Source organism: Coregonus clupeaformis, chromosome 18, assembly GCF_020615455.1.
Source record: "Coregonus clupeaformis isolate EN_2021a chromosome 18, ASM2061545v1, whole genome shotgun sequence".
Taxonomy (NCBI): Eukaryota; Metazoa; Chordata; class Actinopteri; order Salmoniformes; family Salmonidae; genus Coregonus; species Coregonus clupeaformis.
Window position 1 is genome coordinate 16565876 of NC_059209.1, and position 21011 is coordinate 16586886.

The window sequence follows — 21011 nt, forward strand, 5'->3', positions numbered from 1 at the left end:
AAAGTGCAGTCGGCACTGATTCCAATGCTGCACTCATTATTATTTAGTATTGAGGCCCTAGATGAATCAGACTACAGGAGAGAGTCAGGAGTACAAACTGGTACAAAACCCATCCTGTTAGGCTGAGGATTACCATCAAATCACCTTCACATGTTAAGGTTGTTAACACAGATCATGATTTAAAAAAGGGCTCAAGACAAGACTGGCCAGGTTCACCTCCTCCAGTCTGCGGTCTGTAAATGCACACATACTGTATGAGCATATTGTCATGAACTATCAGCCTAATGGGCAGAGGTCAAGTCATTATCACTAATCATCACGCCTGAAAACAAATGATCAACGGAAGGCGGAAGGCTCTGAGACGAGCCTACAGCTCAGTAACTTTTGTTTTGACTGATGGATCTATTTCCATGTTTGTTGTTGGACCCCTGTGGATCTAGTTTGGTAAAGAGCACAGCGGGACACAGTAAGACATAGCTTCTTACAGATGAGTGAATTAAAAAGTAGCAACTTCCTACCAACATGGTCTAGTAGGCTGGGAGCCTAGAATATTCTTATTGCTACCAAGAGGAGCACATCCTTCCTATGCAAGATAACAGCAACAACAACTGAAACCAAAACAGTACATCTCATATCGTGCTTCAACCACATCGAATAGCTCATCCTCAACAACTTTCATTTGATTTACAGTTTGTCTGAAGAGAACTGTGGCTCTACTTTAAGATTATGGCACTATACAGATCAGAAATATGCTCATGCTTAACCTAGATCCGGTCAGTTCATGTCCTTGAGGAAATGTGAAGAACAAAGAGCTCAAGTTGAAATCCCAGGCAGGCAGCTCTGATCTAGACGTCTGCAAGCCAATGACATCCTGGTCCTCTCCCAGGTTCCAGGCTGGATCAGATCAGAATTATGCTGTGATCTGGAACCAGTAGGTAATTAGTTTAATCCAAGCCCTCTGTTCCTGGCCATGCAATTAAATAGACCTAAGCGAGAACACACAGACACACTTACAGAGTTCCAAAAGCAAATGTGATAGAATGCCAATTTGCCAAAGTAAAAGATGAATATGACTATGACTGTAATACGAAAGGCTGGATGGTCCATCAGTATATGAGAGGCATCCTCTAAAGCATGAGGGAGACTGGGGGGGTCTGGGAGCCAGCTAATCTATGTAAATCACAGTGCTTACCCGCTGGGAGAGAGCTGGCCTCGCCTGGGTTAGACCAACGCTACGCTAGCTGGGTTTGCACTGTGTAGGCTCAGACTGTCTGAGCAGGATCATTTTATGTGTGCTAGTGTTACTGCGTGAGGGCAGGGCTAGCCCCATACGCTCCTGCCCTCAGAATAACCCCCTGGCCTAGCTGCCCCTTCACCCGCTTCTCACTTGATCTATTCTCTACTCATTCCGTTTTTGTGGTAAATGAGGGAATGAGGCAATAAGCAGTTTTCTCCCTGAATTTGAATCCTACAGCTTGAGCCCCATGTATATTCCTACATGAATGTATAAAATGTTTGTCATAAACTTAATTTGGCACAATACAACATAAGCTCTAGGTTATCTACCTGCTGTATGTTGACGGTTGATTCACTGCCACTGGGCATTAGAAACATCACAAGGATGTTCACTCAGCTTTCTGACCAGACACATTCCTTCCAAAGGTTTAGAAGCCAAAATACAACAGCTATTTTTAGCGTGTTCCTAAGCCAAACAAGCTGCCTCTCTCCAAGTCACACTCTTTCTGACAAACTGTAAGGCTGCATCTGGGACAGTGTGTTGTTTAGCTCAGGATATGAGAACCAATCTGTGGTCCTCTGTAGCTCAATTGGTAGAGCACGGCGCTTGTAACGCCAGGGTAGTGGGTTCGATCCCCGGGACCACCCATACGTAAAAATGTATGCACACATGACTGTAAGTCGCTTTGGATAAAATGATCTGCTAAATGGCATATTATTATTATATTATTATAACCAACCGAGGTCTGGCAAACCAACTGTCTCTCTCTACAAAGGCCAGGGGGATGGTGGCCTGGTCGGCCAGGCTGCTGAACAAGACCAGGAGGATAATGACTACCACAAGATGGCTCCAGTATATCATAAACACTAGAGATTTGGAGCCGCTCTAACTCTACATCATCCTGTGTGACAAGTTCATGTATATTTCAGAGCAGTGTCTTTATGCACAGTGTCTGCTAAATCAGTTATTCAAACAGATTTGATACATTGTGATTTCTAAACTACATCTCAAAGATGCAGTAGATATGAACTAAAAAATGACAATTTATTCTGGTTTGGTTGGTAGTACGCTATACTGGATGTATAGTGTTTAATTCCCAGTGCCATTAGTGCATTAGAGCTCTTACCTGTCACATAGGTGGTTGACAGCGCCGTAGGAGTCACAACCGCAGGGTATGCAGCCAGTGGTGCCATTGGTGAAGTGTCCTTCCTCACAGTCCTCACACAGCAGCCCAGTGTACCCTGACATGCAGACACACTGGCCTGTTTTCTTGTCACAGTCATCCACGTCTAGAACACCCTCACTGCTGCAGTTACACAAAGACTCTGCAGGGACAGAGAGGAAGAGATTGTTATGAAACGGCACCACTAGGATATTCTGTATACACACACATATACTATGAGAAGTGCCAGATCTGGATGACCGTGTAGACTCTGCTGAGTGGCCATGTATTATTTATTTGAGCTCAAGTACGATGAGCATGGAGTCTGAGTGTTCCTTCCACCTCTCTCCAGACTGTTTCCAAGAGAGAGATGGAGGAAGAGGAGGGGTGTCACACCCTGGCGCTGGGACTCTATATGTTGAGCCAGGGTGTGTTCGTTCTATGTGGTGTATTTCTATGTTGGGAGTTCTAGTTTGTTTATTTCTATGTTGGCCTGAGTGACTCCCAATCAGAGGCAACGAGTGTCAGCTGTGGCTGGTTGTCTCTGATTGGGAGCCATATTTTAACTGTCTGTTTTTCCCTTTGTGTTTGTGGGTTCTTGTTCCAGTTGGTTTTGTGTTTGTACCGTGGACTTCACGAGTCGTTTGTTGTTTTTGTTTACTGTCCGTGTTTATCGCTAATGATAAATAAACATGTTCGTTCATCACGCTGCGCCTTGGTCTACTTCCTACGACGATCGTGACAGAAGAACCCACTATCACAGGACCAAGCAGCGTGTCCAGGAGCAGGCAGCCTGGACGTGGGAGCAGATCTTAGACGGGCAGGGGTCCTGGACCTGGGAGGAAATCCTGGCCGGGATGGATCACCGGCCATGGAGTGAGACAGTAGAGAGGCGACGGAGAGAGGAGCAACGGCGTGATCAGTGTCGTCGTCGGGCTGACGAGAGGCAACCCCAAAAAAAATTTAGGGGGGGGCACAGGGCATGGACGACGGGGCTGACGGAGGCAGAAAGGGGCGTATTCAGAAGGCCACCAGGTTACGGGGGCCACTGGTCAAAGTAGGGAAAGAAGGTTTAGAGGCACGGCCGAGAGGTACTGGGGTGTGTTACCAGTCCGGTCCGGCCCGTTCCAGATCCCGGGGTAGAGCCAGTGGTGTGTGTCCCCAGTACGGTCCGGCCTGTTACGGCCCCTCGCACCAAATGTACGGTGCGCGTCGCCAGCCCGGTCCGGCCTGTTCCTGCCTCTCGCACCAAGCCTACGGTGTGCGTCGCCAGCCCGGTCCGGCCTGTTCCTGCCCCTCGCACCAAGCCTACGGTGTGCGTCGCCAGCCCGGCCCGGCCTGTTCCTGCCACTCGCACCAAGTCTACGGGGTGCGTCGCCAGCCCGGCCCGGCCTGTTCCTGCCACTCGCACCAAGTCTAGGGTGCGCGTCGCCAGCCCGGCCCGGCCTGTTCCTGCCACTCGCACCAAGTCTACGGTGCGCGTCGCCAGCCCGGCCCGGCCTGTTCCTGCCACTCACACCAAGTCTACGGTGTGCGTCGCCAGCCCGGCCCGGCCTGTTCCTGCCACTCGCACCAAATCTACGGTGCGCGTCGCCAGCCCGGCCCGGCCTGTTCCTGCCACTCGCACCAAGCCTACGGTGCGCGTCGCCAGCCCGGCCCGGCCTGTTCCTGCCACTCGCACCAAGCCTACGGTGCGCGTCGCCAGCCCGGCCCGGCCTGTTCCTGCCCCTCGCACCAAGCCTACGGTGTGCGTCGCCAGCCCGGTCCGGCCTGTTCCTGCTCCTCGCACCAAGCCTACGGTGTGCGTCGCCAGCCCGGCCCGGCCTGTTCCTGCCACCCGCACCAAGCCTACGGTGAGCGTCGCCAGCCCGGCCCGGCCTGTTCCTGCCACTCGCACCAAGCCTACGGTGCGCGTCGCCAGCCCGGCCCGGCCTGTTCCTGCCACTCGCACCAAGCCTACGGTGCGCGTCGCCAGCCCGGACCGGCCTGTTCCTGCCACTCGCACCAAGCCTACGGTGTGCGTCGCCAGCCCGGCCCGGCCTGTTCCTGCCACTCGCACCAAGCCAGGGGTGCGAGTCGTCAGCCTGGTCCAGCCCGTTCCTGCTACTCGCACCAAGCCAGGGGTGCGAGTCGTCAGCCTGGTCCAGCCCGTTCCGGCCACTCGCACCAAGCCAGGGGTGCGAGTCGTCAGCCTGGTCCAGCCCGTTCCTGCTACTCGCACCAAGCCAGGGGTGCGAGTCGTCAGCCTGGTAAGGCCCGTCGCTGCTCTACGCACCAAGCCAGGGGTGCGAGTCGTCAGTCCGGTGAGGCCCGTTCCAGCTCCACGCACCAAGTCAGGGGTGCGCATCGTCAGCCCGGTCCGGTCCGTTCCTGCTCCACGCACCAAGCCAGGTGTGCGTATCGTCAGTCCGGCACAACCCGTGCCTGGGTCACCGGTGCCTAATCAGGTACCGGTCAACTGCTCCACAACGGAGCTGAAGCTATCCGCTCATACTACGTCCAGTTCAGCTCCAGCCAGCGGGGCCAGACCGGACCAAGGGCGTTATGGGGGGATTATTGGAGGGTGGTGGGCAAGCCCGGAGCCAGAACCGCCGCCGAGGAGGAAGGCCCACCCAGCCCTCCCCTGTTTTGCTCTGGTTGAGGCGCGGTCGCAGTCCGCGCCTTTAGGGGGGGGTACTGTCACACCCTGGCGCTGGGACTCTATATGTTGAGCCAGGGTGTGTTCGTTCTATGTGGTGTATTTCTATGTTGGGAGTTCTAGTTTGTTTATTTCTATGTTGGCCTGAGTGACTCCCAATCAGAGGCAACGAGTGTCAGCTGTGGCTGGTTGTCTCTGATTGGGAGCCATATTTTAACTGTCTGTTTTTCCCTTTGTGTTTGTGGGTTCTTGTTCCAGTTGGTTTTGTGTTTGTACCGTGGACTTCACGAGTCGTTTGTTGTTTTTGTTTACTGTCCTTGTTTATCGCTAATGATAAATAAACATGTTCGTTCATCACGCTGCGCCTTGGTCTACTTCCTACGACGATCGTGACAAGGGGGACGCAGAGGATGAGGAGATAGGATAGAGACTGACTGCTGCTGCATGAGACTGCTGCGGTTTTTCCAGGAGACAAATGTGAAAACAGTCAAAACTGCCTCATGACATGCAGAGGAAATACCAAGCTGCCATTGGTGTGCTTTGAGCATGTGGGCTGTTCTTCCACGAGAGGAGACAGGTTGCTGCTACTAACACAGCCTAATTTACAAGAATGATGTGGGAGGCTGGGGGAGGCAGGGCTGCTGTCATACTGTAAACCATTATACAATACTGTACATTGAAAGCTGAGAACAAAAAATAGAGGTTTGGGGAATAATGTTAATTGCTGAATTTGTGTCATATTATGCACATGACTAGAGCAAACGAACAGTTGGAAATCCAGTGTGTTGACAAAGTTGCTTGTCCTTTCAGGTCCATGTAGAGGTTGAAATTGAAACAAATGGGTGTTGAAGTACAACAGTGTGTCCTATGATCCAATATGGTATTGTGCTACGTTTGCTATTAGCACAGTCCTGTATGTTTCTGTACAGTGAGATAGGAAGGGTTTGACCTTAACATAGTACATTTTGTCCAACGTTACTGCTCTAAACGTTCAGAACACGTTGTTGTGCCGTCTTCTCAGACGTCGGCATGGCCATTAGAGGGGATTTCATGTCATTTTCTGCAACAGTAGTGTCCTCCTCAGATTAGCGCTCTCCATCTCTGGCCACTGTTCCAGCTTTATGTAACAGTGAAAGGGCATGGTTATGCAAGCCTGGAGAGCACTGTCAGCTTTCCATTTATTCACTGAAGCCATCTTCCCTGCACAACTGTCAGCCAAGATCACCCCCCAGACTGTGTGAGATCCTGGGCCGTGTAGCTGCCAATCTCACTCGCACGCTCGCTCGGGCATACGCACAGGGTTTCACTCTGTGTTGTATTAGATTTGACCCAAACCTGTAGTTTTTAATTTAGGCCAAAAAGTGTCTTTGCCATATTGTCTTACAATATTAAGGCTACTACAAGCTTCACTCCGCTGATCTACGTGCGTGCGTGCACGTGGGTGGAGTGGGATTTTGGGTGTAGCAGACACCTTTTGGTAATATGATATCCTCGCGGGTCCCACTCCCATTCACAAGGGGGTGATAGCAAAGTGTTTTCATTTTTTATTTAGTGAAGGCAAGGAAGTGTCACCTTCCATTGCTAGGTAGTAGCACAGATTGAACAATGAGCCTGATGTTTCAGCAGCTGTATAAACCTGAAGCAACCGGTTGGCATTTCCATTTACCACCAAATATGGTGATGAGAGGAAGCCCAGTGTCCGGCAGTGGGAGAAGGATGGATTTTGGCCAACATTTTTTCGTGGTTGAAACATTTGATCTCAATACTAATTTTTTTAGAAATTAAAAGCTGAATTGTCTTGAGCCAATAAGTATTAATGCCCTTTGTTATGGTATGCCTAAATAAGTTCAGGAGTAAAAATGTGCTTAACAAGTCACATAATAAGTTGCATGGACTCACTCTGTATGCAATAGTGTTTTAAATTATTTTTGAATGACTACCTCATCTCTGTACCCCACACATACGGCGCTTGTAACGCCAAGGTAGTGGGTTCGATCCCCGGGACCACCCATACACAAAAATGTATGCACGCATGACTGTAAGTCGCTTTGGATAAAAGCGTCTGCTAAATGGCATATTTATTTTATTTTATATTTATACAATTATCTGTAAGGTCCCTCAGTCGAGCAGTGAATTTCAAACACAGATTCAACCACAAAGACCAGCGAGGTTTTCCAATACCTCGCAAAGAAGGGCAGCTATTGAAAAAATAATAATTTGAATATCCCTTTGAGCATGATTACTTTATTAATTACACTTTGGATGGTGTATCAATACACCCAGTCACTACAAAGATACAGGCGTCCTTCGTAACTCAGTTGCCGGAGAGGAAGGAAACCGCTCAGGGATTTCACCATGAGGCCAATGGTGACTTCAAAACAGTTACAGAGTTTAATGGCTGAGAATGGATCAACAACATTGTAGTTACTCCACAATACTAACCTAATTGACAGAGTGAAATGAAGGAAGCCTGTACAAAATAACAAGGCACTAATGTAATACTGCAAAAAATGTGGCAATGCAGTTTACTTTTTGTCCAGAATACCAAGTGTTATGTTTGGGGAAAATCCAATACAACACATTACTGAGTACCACTCTCCATATTTTCAAGCATAGTGGTGGCTGCATCATGTTATGTGTACGCTTGTAATCGTTAAGGACTGGGGAGTTTTTCAGGATTAAAAAGTAACGGAATGGAGCTAAGCACAGGCAAAATCCTAGAGAAAAACCTGGTTCAGTCTGCTGTGGTGGAGATGAATTCACCTTTCAGCAGGACAATAACCTAAAACACAAGGCCAAATAGACACTACAGTTAAGTGGCGGCTGGTGGGAGGAGCTATAGGAGGACAGGCTCATTGTAATGATTGGAATGGAATTAATGGAACAGAGTCAAACATGTGGTTTCCATGTGTTTGATACCGTTCTATTTATTCCATTCCAGCCATTACTATAAGCCCGTCCTCCTATAGCTCCTCCCACCAGCCTCCACTGCTGGAGTTGCTTACCAAGACCACATTAAATGTTCCTGAGTGGCCTAGTTACAGTTTTGACTTAAATCGGCTTTATGATTCATTTGGAAACGACAGGCTGTGGTCTATCTTGGGTTAGTTATAAAAAAAATATTTGGTAGTAGTTAGCTGGCAGCCTGGCTAGCTGGCTTTAGCCTGGCTAAAAACATAGCAAGCTAGCTAGCCTTTTTAACTTCCAACATCTCCATGTGAGATAATCTGATTTATAATAAAAAAATATGCCCTGGCCTCCCGAGTGGCGCAGCGGTCTAAGACACTGCATCGCAGTGCTAGAGGCATTACTGCAGACCTGGGTTCATTCCCGGGCTGTGCCATAACCGGCCGTGGCCGGGAGTCGGGGGGGCTTTACTTGGCTCATCGCGCCCTAGTGACTCCTTGTGGCGGGCCGGGTGCCTGCAGGCTGACCCCGGTCGCCAGTTGAACAGTGTTTCCTCTGACACATTGGTGCGGCTGGCTTCCGGGTTAGGCGGGTCATGTTTCGGAGGACGCATGGCTTCGCCTCTCCCAAGCCCGTTGGGGCGTTGCAGCGATGAGCGATGAGACAAGATTGAAATTGGGTAGAAAAAAGGGGGGTTAAATACAATAATAATAATAAAAAATATGCCCTGGCAAATATTCTTATACTTGCCGGTGTAACCTAAAACCTTATCCCAGTTTGATATGCTGCTTGTGTATTCATAGAGTACCACAGTATGAGTCATAATACCCATTAAACCTAGCGGTCAAACAGGAAAATGGTTCCAATCGTTTTTCCACCATTCATTTTTCCCAAAGGGATTTTAGAAACACTTAAAATAAGGGCTGTGTTTCGTGTAGGCTTACCCTGGCATGACGTTTTGATAACTGTGTAAATCTCTCTAGGACAAGATGACTTAATATATTCACCTGTATATTTTAAGTGTTTCTAAAATCCCCTATGGAAAAAATGAATGGTGGAAAAACTACTGGAACCATTTCAGTTTGGCCGCTACGTTTTATGGGTATAATGACACCTCCACTGTGGGGCTCTATACCCATATCAGCTAAAAATGGAAGGTCATCATGTTTTGGTCATGGAGAAAAAAAGCACATGGATAGCTAGTTTGCTACAGCAGGTTCTACCATTTCACAATAGCCGGAGCGTATTACAAGGAGCCGCCCCTTTTGTGATGAATAAAGGTATTGCAACACTCCGAATCTTGTGTTTGCATAGAGCTTGTAGTAAGCTTTACTTAACGGCCTTGTTGCAAACAGCATGGATGATTTGGAGTGGATTTTTTAACACAAGCTTCCTTCTTTTCACTTTGTCATACAGGCCAGTAATGTGGAGTGAATACAATGTTGTTGATGTCTGTGTATTTTCAAGTATTGTGGTGGCAGCATAATGTTATGGGTAGGCTTGTCACCGGCAAGGACTGGGGAGTTTGTTAGGATCAAAATAAATATGAAAGGAGCAAAGCCCATGTAAAAAGTTAGAAGAAAACCCGCCCAATCTTCTGAAAACCTAACCCTGGGATAGAGTCTTATTTTTCTGTGGGGCAATTACACAAATTGTAATGCCAAAGACACACCAGAATGGATTTCCAAGAGGTGTTGAGTGTTCCTGATTTAAATCTGCTTAAAAAAACTCTGAAACAAGGTTTGAATATTGCTGTCCATCAATTAATCCCAACCAAATTTACTGAGCTTAAGCAATTTTGACAAAAACAATGGATATGTTTCCCTAGGAGTTGTGCAAGGTTGGTAGAATCTTATTCAAAATGATTCACAGCTGCAATCAATATATTATAATTTTGTATTTCTTAGTAATTAGGACATTTTTACATAATTGTTCTTTCTCTTTGAAAATGTTGCCCACCCCAATCTCTACATAGGCTCTGTCGGAACGTTTATCGTCATGCAAAGCACTTGAACGCAGAACAGCGGGGCCAGTGACGAGAGAGGAGGGAGACAACATAAACCGCTAAGGTTATAACAGTGCTGGCTCATTCATGTCTTGGTCTGCTCATTTTGATTGGATGTGGGGTAACATTCCCCTGTCCCCCCCTCCTTGGTCTAAGGATGTTGAATAGACACAAAGGCCACGGGGATCACTGTCCAAACGGACGCGTTGTCTGCTTGTATGAAAAATAAATAATATCATGGTGGCAATTATATGCAGACATGGAGAAGTCTGTGTGGATGGATGAATAAAAACAAGGGATAAACGCCCTCCCCTCCCATCCAATCACCATAATATCTGACACACTTATGCATGTCATTATACATAGCCTACCTCAGAATAAAGGCCCCACCATCTCTGGGAGCGCCAAACGTAGCTTATAATAATATTACTCTTGAACCGGTATGTTCTAATTCATATGGATAATTTAGTTATGTCTGATCATTTTGCAAGGAGAAAGCCGCCGATGGTTTGAGGACCACGATCTATTGTTTCTACAATCTCAGTTTCTTCGCCTGCCTGCGCTCTGCGTCAAGACATAATGCGGACGTTTTGGTTGTGCCTTTAGTTACATATTAATAACAAAAATTGCATGAAAAGGGACATTTCTGCAAATATAAGTGAATGTGTGAGGTGATTAAAAGGTCAGAGAGTAAAATATCATATATGCTATCAGTCTATTAATGAGGTGTATCTATTGCGGAGGTGTGGCAGAGGATATTCTATACACAACACAAGATAAAATGACAATTGATGCGCCTTGGAACATTATATATTTTATTCTTATCACACCTAAGCGCCAACATAGGCTCACCTTGACTATTCTCGGAGGTAATCGATGCATCGATGTTATCTGAAGACCATGCATCATTTGTCGTCCGCTGAGAAACCATGGAGACCATGGTCTGCAGCGTTTTTTCTGGAGGAAAATCTGATTGCGCATCAGTGGATCGTTTGCTTGAATTTGATGTTCTGGAGCTCAACGCCGTTATTTGTTGTCTAGGGGTTGAAATAATTTCTATGCTTGGCCTTGGGGTTGTCGGAAGCTGAATTGTGGTTGCGGTTGGCGAGACAGGAATGGTGGAGACCTGTAACGTTTTGCTGGTCGCTCCGGTGGAGACAATTGTGGGGGACGGCGTGAGCCCCGTTAGTAGGCCGAGCACAAACCTGTCCTCAGGTAAACGATTAGGCAAGGTGGTGTAGAGCTGCTCCAAGCTCTCGGATGCTGAGCGAGGCTTCCTGGAAATAGGCGACGCATTGTAGGAGTTGATGCGAGGTCCAGCATCAGAAAGTCCAATATACAAAATAAATAGCAACGCCGGGGATATGTACATCATTAAGGTCGTTAACCTCATATTCAATTTCAGCTCTCCATGTAAAGCCTTAGTAATGGTCTGTCTCAGACCTTTCCCTGAATGGACTAGCCTATGCTGTTCGCAATTGCTGCCCAGTTATTGCGAACCGAACTACCCGCAGCTTCTTAGCTTCACTTTCGGTTCAACCTAGCCCAGCGCAATGAAACTGAACGCTGTGGATTGTAATACTCTTCAGCCAATCAGGGCATTGAGGGGGGGTCTCGTGGTATGGTTAGGCGTTTGTTTTTCCATCGCAAAGGCATTTGATTGGTTCAATGCGTAATCGTGAGCCAGTGCGCAATGAGAAGTCTGTTTGACTTTTCTCTTTAAGTCCACGGACCACATCATTTGACACACTTTAATTGAACAAATATAAAGAATCTAAGATTACATTATTTTATGATTATAGCCCAGACTAAACATTACATCCATTCGATTATGGGACATTAGGCCTTGGCTATTCATGAAATAACATATGCCCCTCTTTAATCGATTTACCCCCTACAAGCAACAACATGTTGAAAAAGTAAGCTATCCAGGACTGTGGGCCTAGACTCGAGAAAAAAAGATGGTGATGTTTATTATGCCTACGCTGTAGGATACGTGCGCGCTGTAGCCTAATCACCCATTGTTTCTACTGTGTGCGAGCGACACTATGTGGCTATTGGCCTAAACACCTGCCGTCTACAGTCATTCATCAGCAGTGACATGAGCTGCCCAACAAGATCAAGATCAAAGCTACAGAGCTGTTACACTCAATAATTAATCATTTGATTATATGATTAGACAATCCTTAAAGAGCCCACAATATACAGTGTCCGGGGATCTGGGGCCTATACAATCTAAGGCCTAAGTAGTGCATAACCCACACAGCAGATGGCAGCACAACGCAAACTATTCAGTAAATCCGCTAGACGGAACCAAACATGTAGGCTAAATAGGCTAGAAACATTATCGCGAACAGCTGATACAATGGCGCCAATGGACCTGGATAAATACAAGGAGATTGCCAAGCAGTGTAAATATTTACCTGAAAACGACCTCAAGGTGAGAGTCACTGCCTTCGCAAAGTCGATCACCGAAATAAGCCTGATGAGCAGCACATATAGTAAGGAGCCTACTAATCAGACCTAAACAATGGCAAAATGGCTGTCACTTCTAAATCATAGACTATCTAAACTGACCTGAAATCACACAGACAGACTGTGATGCCATTATAACCAAGAATTTGAATTAAATGGATGCCATCATCATGCTTGACGAAATTATTGGTATGATATAAAATCCCAGTTTTTAATGGCTATGAATAAAATGTGCCATTTACAGTAGTTGTCACTAGTTTATGGATGTTCTATTATGACATGCATTCATTAAATCATTGCTTGGGCATTGCATCACATATCACACAGCACATTACACTGCTCCTTATTCTAAGGGTGTGTGTTTTTTTCCTCAGAGGTTATGTGACTATGTATGTGACATATTGCTAGAGGAATCCAATGTCCAACCAGTGTCCACCCCAGTGACAGTGTGTGGGGATATACATGGACAGGTAGGCTACTTCATTGACCCTCACAGCCATACAGCATCATTGCTAAATATTTGTATTTGAAACAGATTCTGTTTCTTTCCATTCTTTAATTTCCAGTAATTCTGAAGTTAACTTGCTTGTTTCTTCTTCATTCAATCAGTTTTATGATCTGTGTGAACTCTTCAGAACCGGAGGACAGGTCCCAGACACAAACTATATTTTCATGGTGGGTATAAACTCAACTATTATCCCCTCGTCCACTCCCATTTATGTTATTGTTGTCCCCCATGATGAAATCGGGGAGGGGACTGTGGATCTGTCTCCGTCTGTCCGTTCATAAGTTAAAGGCGCTACATGGTCAATCTGACGTCTGCACGAAGATTCCATCCATCTGCTAGCCCTTACTAGCCCCTGCTAACCCTCTTACTCACTAGCGCTTCACCACCGGACCTTATGATAACTCAGCTATACAGCTGATATCTGCTGGACTGTTCCTTTTTACGGTACTACATCCTGTTTATGTTTAGCCTCAGCCCAAACATGGTTAGTTTATTGTTGTTTCGGTTATTTCTAATTGTACTATATCACTGTAGACCCCCCAGCCTAGCTAAACCTGCCTTAGATAGCTATTTTGTCCCTCCCCCCATACACTCAGAGACCGACTCAATTGATGCCTCTAGAGATACTATCTCTTTCATTGTTACCCAACGCTTAGGTTTACCTCCACTTTACTCATATGCTTCCATATCCTTGTCTGTACATAATGCCCTGAATCTTTTCTATAACACCCGGAAATCTGCCCCCTTTATTCTATGTACCCAACACACTAGAAGACCAGTTCTTAAAGCCTTTAGCCGTATCCTTATTCTAGTCCTCCTCTGTTCCTCTGGTGATGTAGAGGCTAACCCAGGCCCTGCAGCCCTCAGTATCACTCCTACTCCCCAGGCGCTATCATTTGATGACTTCTGTAATCGCAAAAGTCTTGGTTTCTTGCACATAAATATCAGAAGTCTACTTCCTAAGTTTGAGTTATTCACTGCGTTAGCACACTCTGCCAACCCTGATGTTCTAGCAGTGTCTGAATCCTGGCTCAGGAAGGCCACCAAAAATTCTGAAATTTCCATCCCCAACTATAACATTTTCCGTCTAGATAGAACTGCCAAAGGGGGTGGAGTTGCAATCTACTGTAGAGATAGCCTGCAGAGCTCTATCATACTATCCAGGTCTGTGCCCAAACAGTTTGAGCTTCTACTTCTAAAAATCCACCTTTCCAGAAATAAGTCTCTCACTGTTGCCGCTTGCTACAGACCCCCCTCAGCCCCCAGCTGTGCCCTGGGCACCATATGTGAATTGATTGCCCCCCATTTATCCTCAGAGTTTGTACTGCTTGGTGACCTAAATTGGGATATGCTTAATACCCCAGCCATCCTACAATCCAAGCTAGATGCCCTCAACCTCACGCAAATTATCATCGAACCTACCAGGTACAACCCTAAATCCGTAAACATGGGTACCCTCATAGATATCATCCTGACTAACACACCCTCTAAATACACCTCAGCTGTCTTCAACCAGGATCTCAGCGATCACTGCCTTATTGCCTGCGTCCGTAACGGGTCCGCGGTCAAACGACCACCCCTCATCACTGTCAAACGCTCCTAAAACACTTTAGCGAGGAGGCCTTCCTAATTGACCTGGCCCAGGTATCCTGGATGGATATAGATCTCATTCCGTCAGTAGAGGATGCCTGGTTGTTCCTTAAAAGTAATTTCCTCTCAATCTTAAATAAACATGCCCCATTCAAAAATACAGAACTAAGAACCGATATAGCCCCTGGTTCTCCTCAGACTTGACTGCCCTTGACCAGCACAAAAACATCCTGTGGCGTACAGCATTAGCATCAAATAGCCCCCGCGATATGCAACTTTTCAGGGAAGTTAGGAACCAATATACACAAGCAGTCAGGAAAGCAAAGGCTAACTTTTTCAAACAGAAATTTGCTTCCTGTAGCACTAACTCCAAAAAGTTTTGGGACACTGTAAAGTCCATGGAGAATAAGAGCACTTCCTCCCAGCTGCCCACTGCACTGAGGCTAGGAAACACTATCACCACCGATAAATCTACAATAATCGAGAATTTCAACAAGCATTTTGCTACAGCTGGCCATGCTTTCCATCTGGCTACCACTAACCCGGCCACCAACTCTGCACCCTCTGCTGCAACTTGCCCATGCCCCCCCGCTTCTCCTTCACACAAATTCAGACAGCTGATGTTTTGAAAGCGCTGCAAAATCTGGACCCCTACAAATCAGCTGGGCTAGACAATCTGGACCCTTTCTTTCTAAAACTAGCCGCCGAAATTGTCGCAACCCCTATTACTAGTCTGTTCAACCTCTCTTTCATAACGTCTGAGATCCCCAGAGATTGGAAAGCTGCCGCGGTCATCCCCCCTCTTCAAAGGGGGTGACACTCTAGATCCAAACTGCTACAGACCTATATCCATCCTGCCCTGCCTTTCGAAAGTATTCAAAAGCCAAGTTAACAAACAGATCATCGACCATTTCGAATACCACCGTACCTTCTCCGCTATGCAATCCGGTTTCCGAGCTGGTCACGGGTGCACTTCAGCCACGCTCAAGGTCCTAAACGATATTATAACCGCGATTGATAATAGACAGTACTGTGCAGCCGTCTTCATCGACCTGGCCAAGGCTTTCGACTCTGTCAACCACCGCATTCTTATTGGCAGACTAAATAGCCTTGGTTTCTCAAATGACTGCCTCGCCTGGTTCACCAACTACTTCTCAGATAGAGTTCAGTGTGTCAAATCGGAGGGCCTGTTGTCTGGACCTATGGCAGTCTCTATGGGGGTGCCACAGGGTTCAATTCTTGGGCCGACACTTTTCTCCGTGTATATCAATGATGTCGCTCTTGCTGCTGGTGACTCTCAGATCCACCTCTACGCAGACGACACCATTTTGTATACATCTGGCCCTTCATTGGACACTGTGTTAACAAACCTCCAAACGAGCTTCAATGCCATACAACAATCCTTCAGTAGCCTTCAACTGCTCTTAAACACTAGTAAAACTAAATGCATGCTTTTCAATCGAACGCTGCTAGCACCCGCCCACCCGACTAGAATCACCACTCTCAGACGGGTCTGACCTAGAGTATGTGGACAACTACAAATATCTAGGTGTCTGGTTAGACTGTAAACACAACTTCCAGACTCACATAAAGAATCTCCAATCCAAAGTTAAATCTAGAATCGGCTTCCTATTTCGCAACAAAGCCTCCTTCACTCATGCTGCCAAACATGCCCTCGTAAAACTGACTATCCTACCGATCCTTGACTTCGGCGATGTCATTTACAAAATAGCCTCCAACACTCTACTCAGCAAATTGGATGTAGTCTATCACAGTGCCATCCGTTTTGTCTCCAAAGCCCCATACACTACCCACCACTGTGACCTGTACGCTCTTGTTGGCTGGTCCTCACTACATGTCCGTCGTCAAACCCACTGGCTCCAGGCCATCTATAAATCACTGCTAGGCAAATCCCCGCCTTATCTTAGCTCATTGGTCACCATAGCAGCACCCACCCGTAGTCTGCGCTCCAGCAGGTATATCTCACTGGTCATTCCCAAAGCCAACACCTCCTTTGGCCGCCATTCCTTCCAGTTCTCTGCTGCCAATGACTGGAGCGAATTGCAAAAATCTCTGAAGCTGGAGACTCTTATCTCCCTCAATAACTTTAAGCATCAGTTGTCAGAGCACCTTACCGATCACTGCACCTGTACACAGCCCATCTGAAATTAGCCCACCCAACTACCTCATCCCTATATTGTTATTTATTTTTGCTCTTTTTGCACCCCAGTATCTCTATTTGCACATAATCTCTTGCAATCTAGCATTCCAGTGTTAATACTATTGTAATTATTCTGCACTATAGCCTATTTATTGCCTTACCTCCATAACTTGCTACATTTGCACACACTGTATATATATTTTCTGTTGTATTTCTGACTTTATGTTTTTTTACCCCATATGTAACTCTGTGTTGTTTTTATTGCACTACTTTGCTTTATCTTGGCCAGGTCGCAGTTGTAAATGAGAACCTGTTCTCAACTGGCTTACCTGGTTAAATAAAGGTGAAATAAAATAAAATAAAAATAGTGAGGGTACTTTTTCCCATACTGGTCCCCGGTGCGAAGCGAACCCACAACACTGGCGTTGCAAGTGCCATGTTCTACCAACTGAGCCACACAGTTGCCTTGTTTTTCATAGTGTTTACAATGTCCATCAATAATGACCCCATCAGGATTATGTGTATTTGTGTCTCTTCAGGGTGATTTTGTTGACCGGGGATATTACAGCTTGGAGACGCTCACATACCTGCTGGTGTTAAAAGCGAAATGGCCTGACCGCATCACACTTTTAAGAGGAAACCACGAAAGCAGGCAGATAACCCAAGTGTATGGATTTTATGGTGAGATTTTCTTAATTAAATCTTCATATCCAACCCAACCAAATGTTGTATTAACACATTAGTAATTGATGTACAATGCAAACCCTTAACTCCAGGTGCTCTGGTTGTAAATGAGATGTTCCTGGACTATGTTGCCTTTCAGATGAATGCCAAACCAAATATGGAAATGCAAATGCCTGGCGCTACTGTACCAAAGTGTTTGATATGTTAACAGTTGCAGCAGTGAGTATATCTCTATTGCTTTGTATTTCTGATTTCCTGCAGTAACAACCCCCATGTCACAATTTTACCATATCAAGCCAACATGGGGATATTTTCTACTGTCACAGTAACTCGGCATTCTAATGCTGTGCTGTGGTTGTTTTCGTGTGCCAGCTGATGGATGAGCAGATTCTGTGTGTTCATGGGGGCCTCTCCCCGGACATAAAGACCCTGGACCAGATCAGAACCATTGAACGTAACCAGGAGATCCCCCACAAGGGAGCATTCTGTGACCTTGTGTGGTCAGACCCCGAGGATGTGGACACCTGGGCCATCAGCCCCAGGGGAGCTGGGTGGCTGTTTGGTGCAAAGATCACCAATGAGGTGAGTACATTGTCAATTTCACACTGTAAAATATATATATACACTACCAGTCAAAAGTTTGGACACACCTACTCATTCAAGGGTTTTTCTTTATTTTTACTATTTTCTACATTGTAGAATAATAGTGAAGACATCAAAACTATGAAATAACACATATGGAATCATGTAGTAACCAAAAAAGTGTTAAACAAATCCAATTATATTTTATATTTGAGATTCTTCAAAGTAGCCACCCTTTGCCTTGATGACAGCTTTGTACACTCTTGGCATTCTCTCAACCAGCTTCACCTGGAATGCTTTTCCAACCGTCTTGAAGGAGTTCCCACATATGCTGAGCACTTGTTGGCTGCTTTTCCTTCACTCTGCGGTCCAACTCATCCCAAACCATCTCAATTGGGTTGAGGTTGGGTGGTTGTGGAGGCTAGGTCATCTGATGCAGCACTCCATCACTCTCCTTCTTGGTCATATAGCCCTTACACAGCCTGGAGGTGTGTTGGGTCATTGTCCTGTTGAAAAACAAATGATAGTCCCACTAAGCGCAAACCAAATGGATGGCATATCGCTGCAGAATGCTGTGGTAGCCATGCTGGTTAAGTGTGCCTTGAATTCTAAATAAATCATAAACAGTGTCACCAGCAAAGCACCCCCACACCATAACACCTCCTCCTCCATGCTTCACAGTGGGAACCACACATGCGGAGATCATCCGTTCACCTACTCTGCGTCTCACAAAGACACGGCGGTTGGAACCAAAAATCTCAAATTTGGACTCATCAGGCCAAAATACAGATTTTCACAGGTCTAATGTCCATTGCTCGTGTTTCTTGGCCCAAGCATGTCTCTTCTTCTTATTGGTGTCCTTTAGTAGTGGTTTCTTTGCAGCAATTCGTCCATGAAAGCCTGATTAACGCAGTCTCCTCTGAACAGTTGATGTTGAGAAGTATTTATTTGGGCTGCAATTTGAGGTGCAGTTAACTCTAATGAACGTATCCTCTGCAGCAGAGGTAACTCTGGGTCTTCCTTTCCTGCGGCGGTCCTCATGAGAGCCAGTTTCATCATAGTGCTTGATGGTTTTTGCAACTGCATTTGAAGAAACTTTGAAAGTTCTTGAAATGTTCCATATTGACTGACCTTCATGTCTTAAAGTAATAATGGACTGTCGTTTCTCTTTGCTTATTTGAGCTGTTCTTGCCATAATATGGACTTGGTATTTTACCAAATAGGGCTATCTTCTGTATACCCCCCCTACCTCATCACAACACAACTGATTGTCTCAAACGCATTAAGAAGGAACGAAATTCCACAAATTAACTTTTAAGAAGGCACACCTGTTAATTGAAATGCATTCCAGGTGACTACCTCATGAAGCTGGTTGAGAGAATGCCAAGAGTGTGCAAAGCTGTCATCAAGGCAAAGGGTGGCTACTTTGAAGAATCTCATATATACAATATTTTGATTTGTTTAACACTTTTTTGGTTACTACATGATTCCATATGTGTTATTTCATAGTTTTGATGGACTCACTATTATTGTACAATATAGAAAATAGTAAAAATAAAGAAAAACCCTGGAATGAGTAGTTGTGTCCAAACTTTTGACTGATACTGTATATGAAATGGGTAGTAGTTTTATTTCTCACATTCACATTTATCTCACTGTCTTTCTTTTTTCATTATATATTGATGTGCAGTTTGTTCACATCAACAACTTGAAGTTGATCTGTCGGGCACATCAGCTAGTCCATGAGGGATACAAGTTCATGTTTGATGAGAAGCTGGTCACAGTCTGGTCGGCTCCTAACTACTGCTATCGCTGCGGCAACATTGCCTCCATCATGGTCTTCAAAGACGCCAATACGAGGGAGCCCAAGCTGTTCCGGGCGGTGCCCGACTCAGAGAGAGTAATTCCACCCAGAACAACGACACCATATTTCCTGTAAACACTGCACTAACTATCATCAGCTTTGGCCGCACTGTTCTCAACCACCACATTTGTAATGCATCACATAAGGAGGAGTGACAACAACTCCTGTTGAAGTGACACCACTGATTATGTAATTCCTATTTTATTATAGTGTGTACATTATATATGTACTGCAAGTTTTTGTGTCTGCTGTAGCTCTGTGTGCACACACACATGCATTGACACAGAAGTACCATATCAAGTAATGCCACTACGTTTTAGGTGATAGCAGTGTCAATATTTTATGTTTTTATCTAACGCATGGCATGTTAGATTACGTTAATCATGGTAGTTCACAATAAGAACACATGAAGTGAAACAGGATCACTTTACAGGAATAAGTCAGTTTCAGTTTGACTTGGGTCTATTTGCAACCTATTAGGCCTATAGAATGTTATTTCTCAGATGTTTGATTTTATTTTTGTAATGTACACTACCGTTCAAAAGTTTGGGGTCACTTAGACATTTCCTGAAAACATGAAATGAGTTTGAATAGGAAATATAGCAAAATGCATAGGAAATGTAGTCATTGACAAGGTTAGAAAAAATGATTTTTTTATTGAAATAATAATTGTGTCCTTCAAACTTAGCTTTCGTCAAAGAATCCTCCATTTGCAGCTATTACAGTCTTGCAGACCTTTGGCATTCTAGTTGTCAATTTGTTGAGGTAATCTGAAGAGATTTCACCCCATGCTTCCTGAAGCACCTCCCACAAGTTGGATTGGCTTGATGGGCACTTACGTACCATACAGTCAAGCTGCTCCCACAACAGCTCAATAGGGTTGAGATCCGGTGACTGTGCTGGCCACTCCATTATAGACAGAATACCAGCTGACTGCTTATTCCCTAAATAGTTCTTGCATAGTTTGGAGCTGTGCTTTGGGTCATTGTCCTGTTGTAGGAGGAAATTAGCTCCAATCAAGCGCCGTCCACAGGGTATGGCATGGCATTGTAAAATGGAGTGATAGCCTTCCTTCTTCAAGATCCCTTTTACCCTGTACAAATCTCCCACGTTGCCACCACCCAAAGCACTCCCAGACCAACACATTGCCTCCACCATGCTTGACAGATGGCATCAAGCACCCCTCCAGCATCTTTTC

The 21011-nt window shown here is 45.6% G+C and overlaps 2 protein-coding genes across 2 annotated transcripts in view; one reads left to right on the top strand and one right to left on the bottom strand.

Annotated features, from left to right (window-relative positions):
• Positions 1-12464, bottom strand: part of si:ch211-158d24.2 (multiple epidermal growth factor-like domains protein 9) — a 25844-nt gene extending 13380 nt beyond the window's left edge. Inside the window, exons 1-2 of the mRNA XM_041862436.1 lie at positions 12373-12464; positions 2364-2562 (exon numbers count right to left, since the gene is read on the bottom strand). Coding sequence (XP_041718370.1) covers positions 2364-2485 — 122 coding nt within the window. The 5' untranslated portion in view covers positions 2486-2562; positions 12373-12464. The remainder of the gene's footprint in view (positions 1-2363; positions 2563-12372) is intronic.
• On the top strand, positions 12247-20405 carry LOC121550258 (serine/threonine-protein phosphatase 6 catalytic subunit-like). Its single transcript, XM_041862437.1, has 7 exons — positions 12247-12389; positions 12799-12894; positions 13034-13099; positions 17223-17364; positions 17507-17586; positions 17740-17949; positions 19640-20405. Exons 1-7 carry the CDS (start codon positions 12315-12317, stop codon positions 19886-19888), a joined length of 918 nt encoding a protein of 305 aa, XP_041718371.1. The 5' UTR covers positions 12247-12314; the 3' UTR covers positions 19889-20405.
• Positions 20406-21011: the final 606 nt, after the last annotated feature.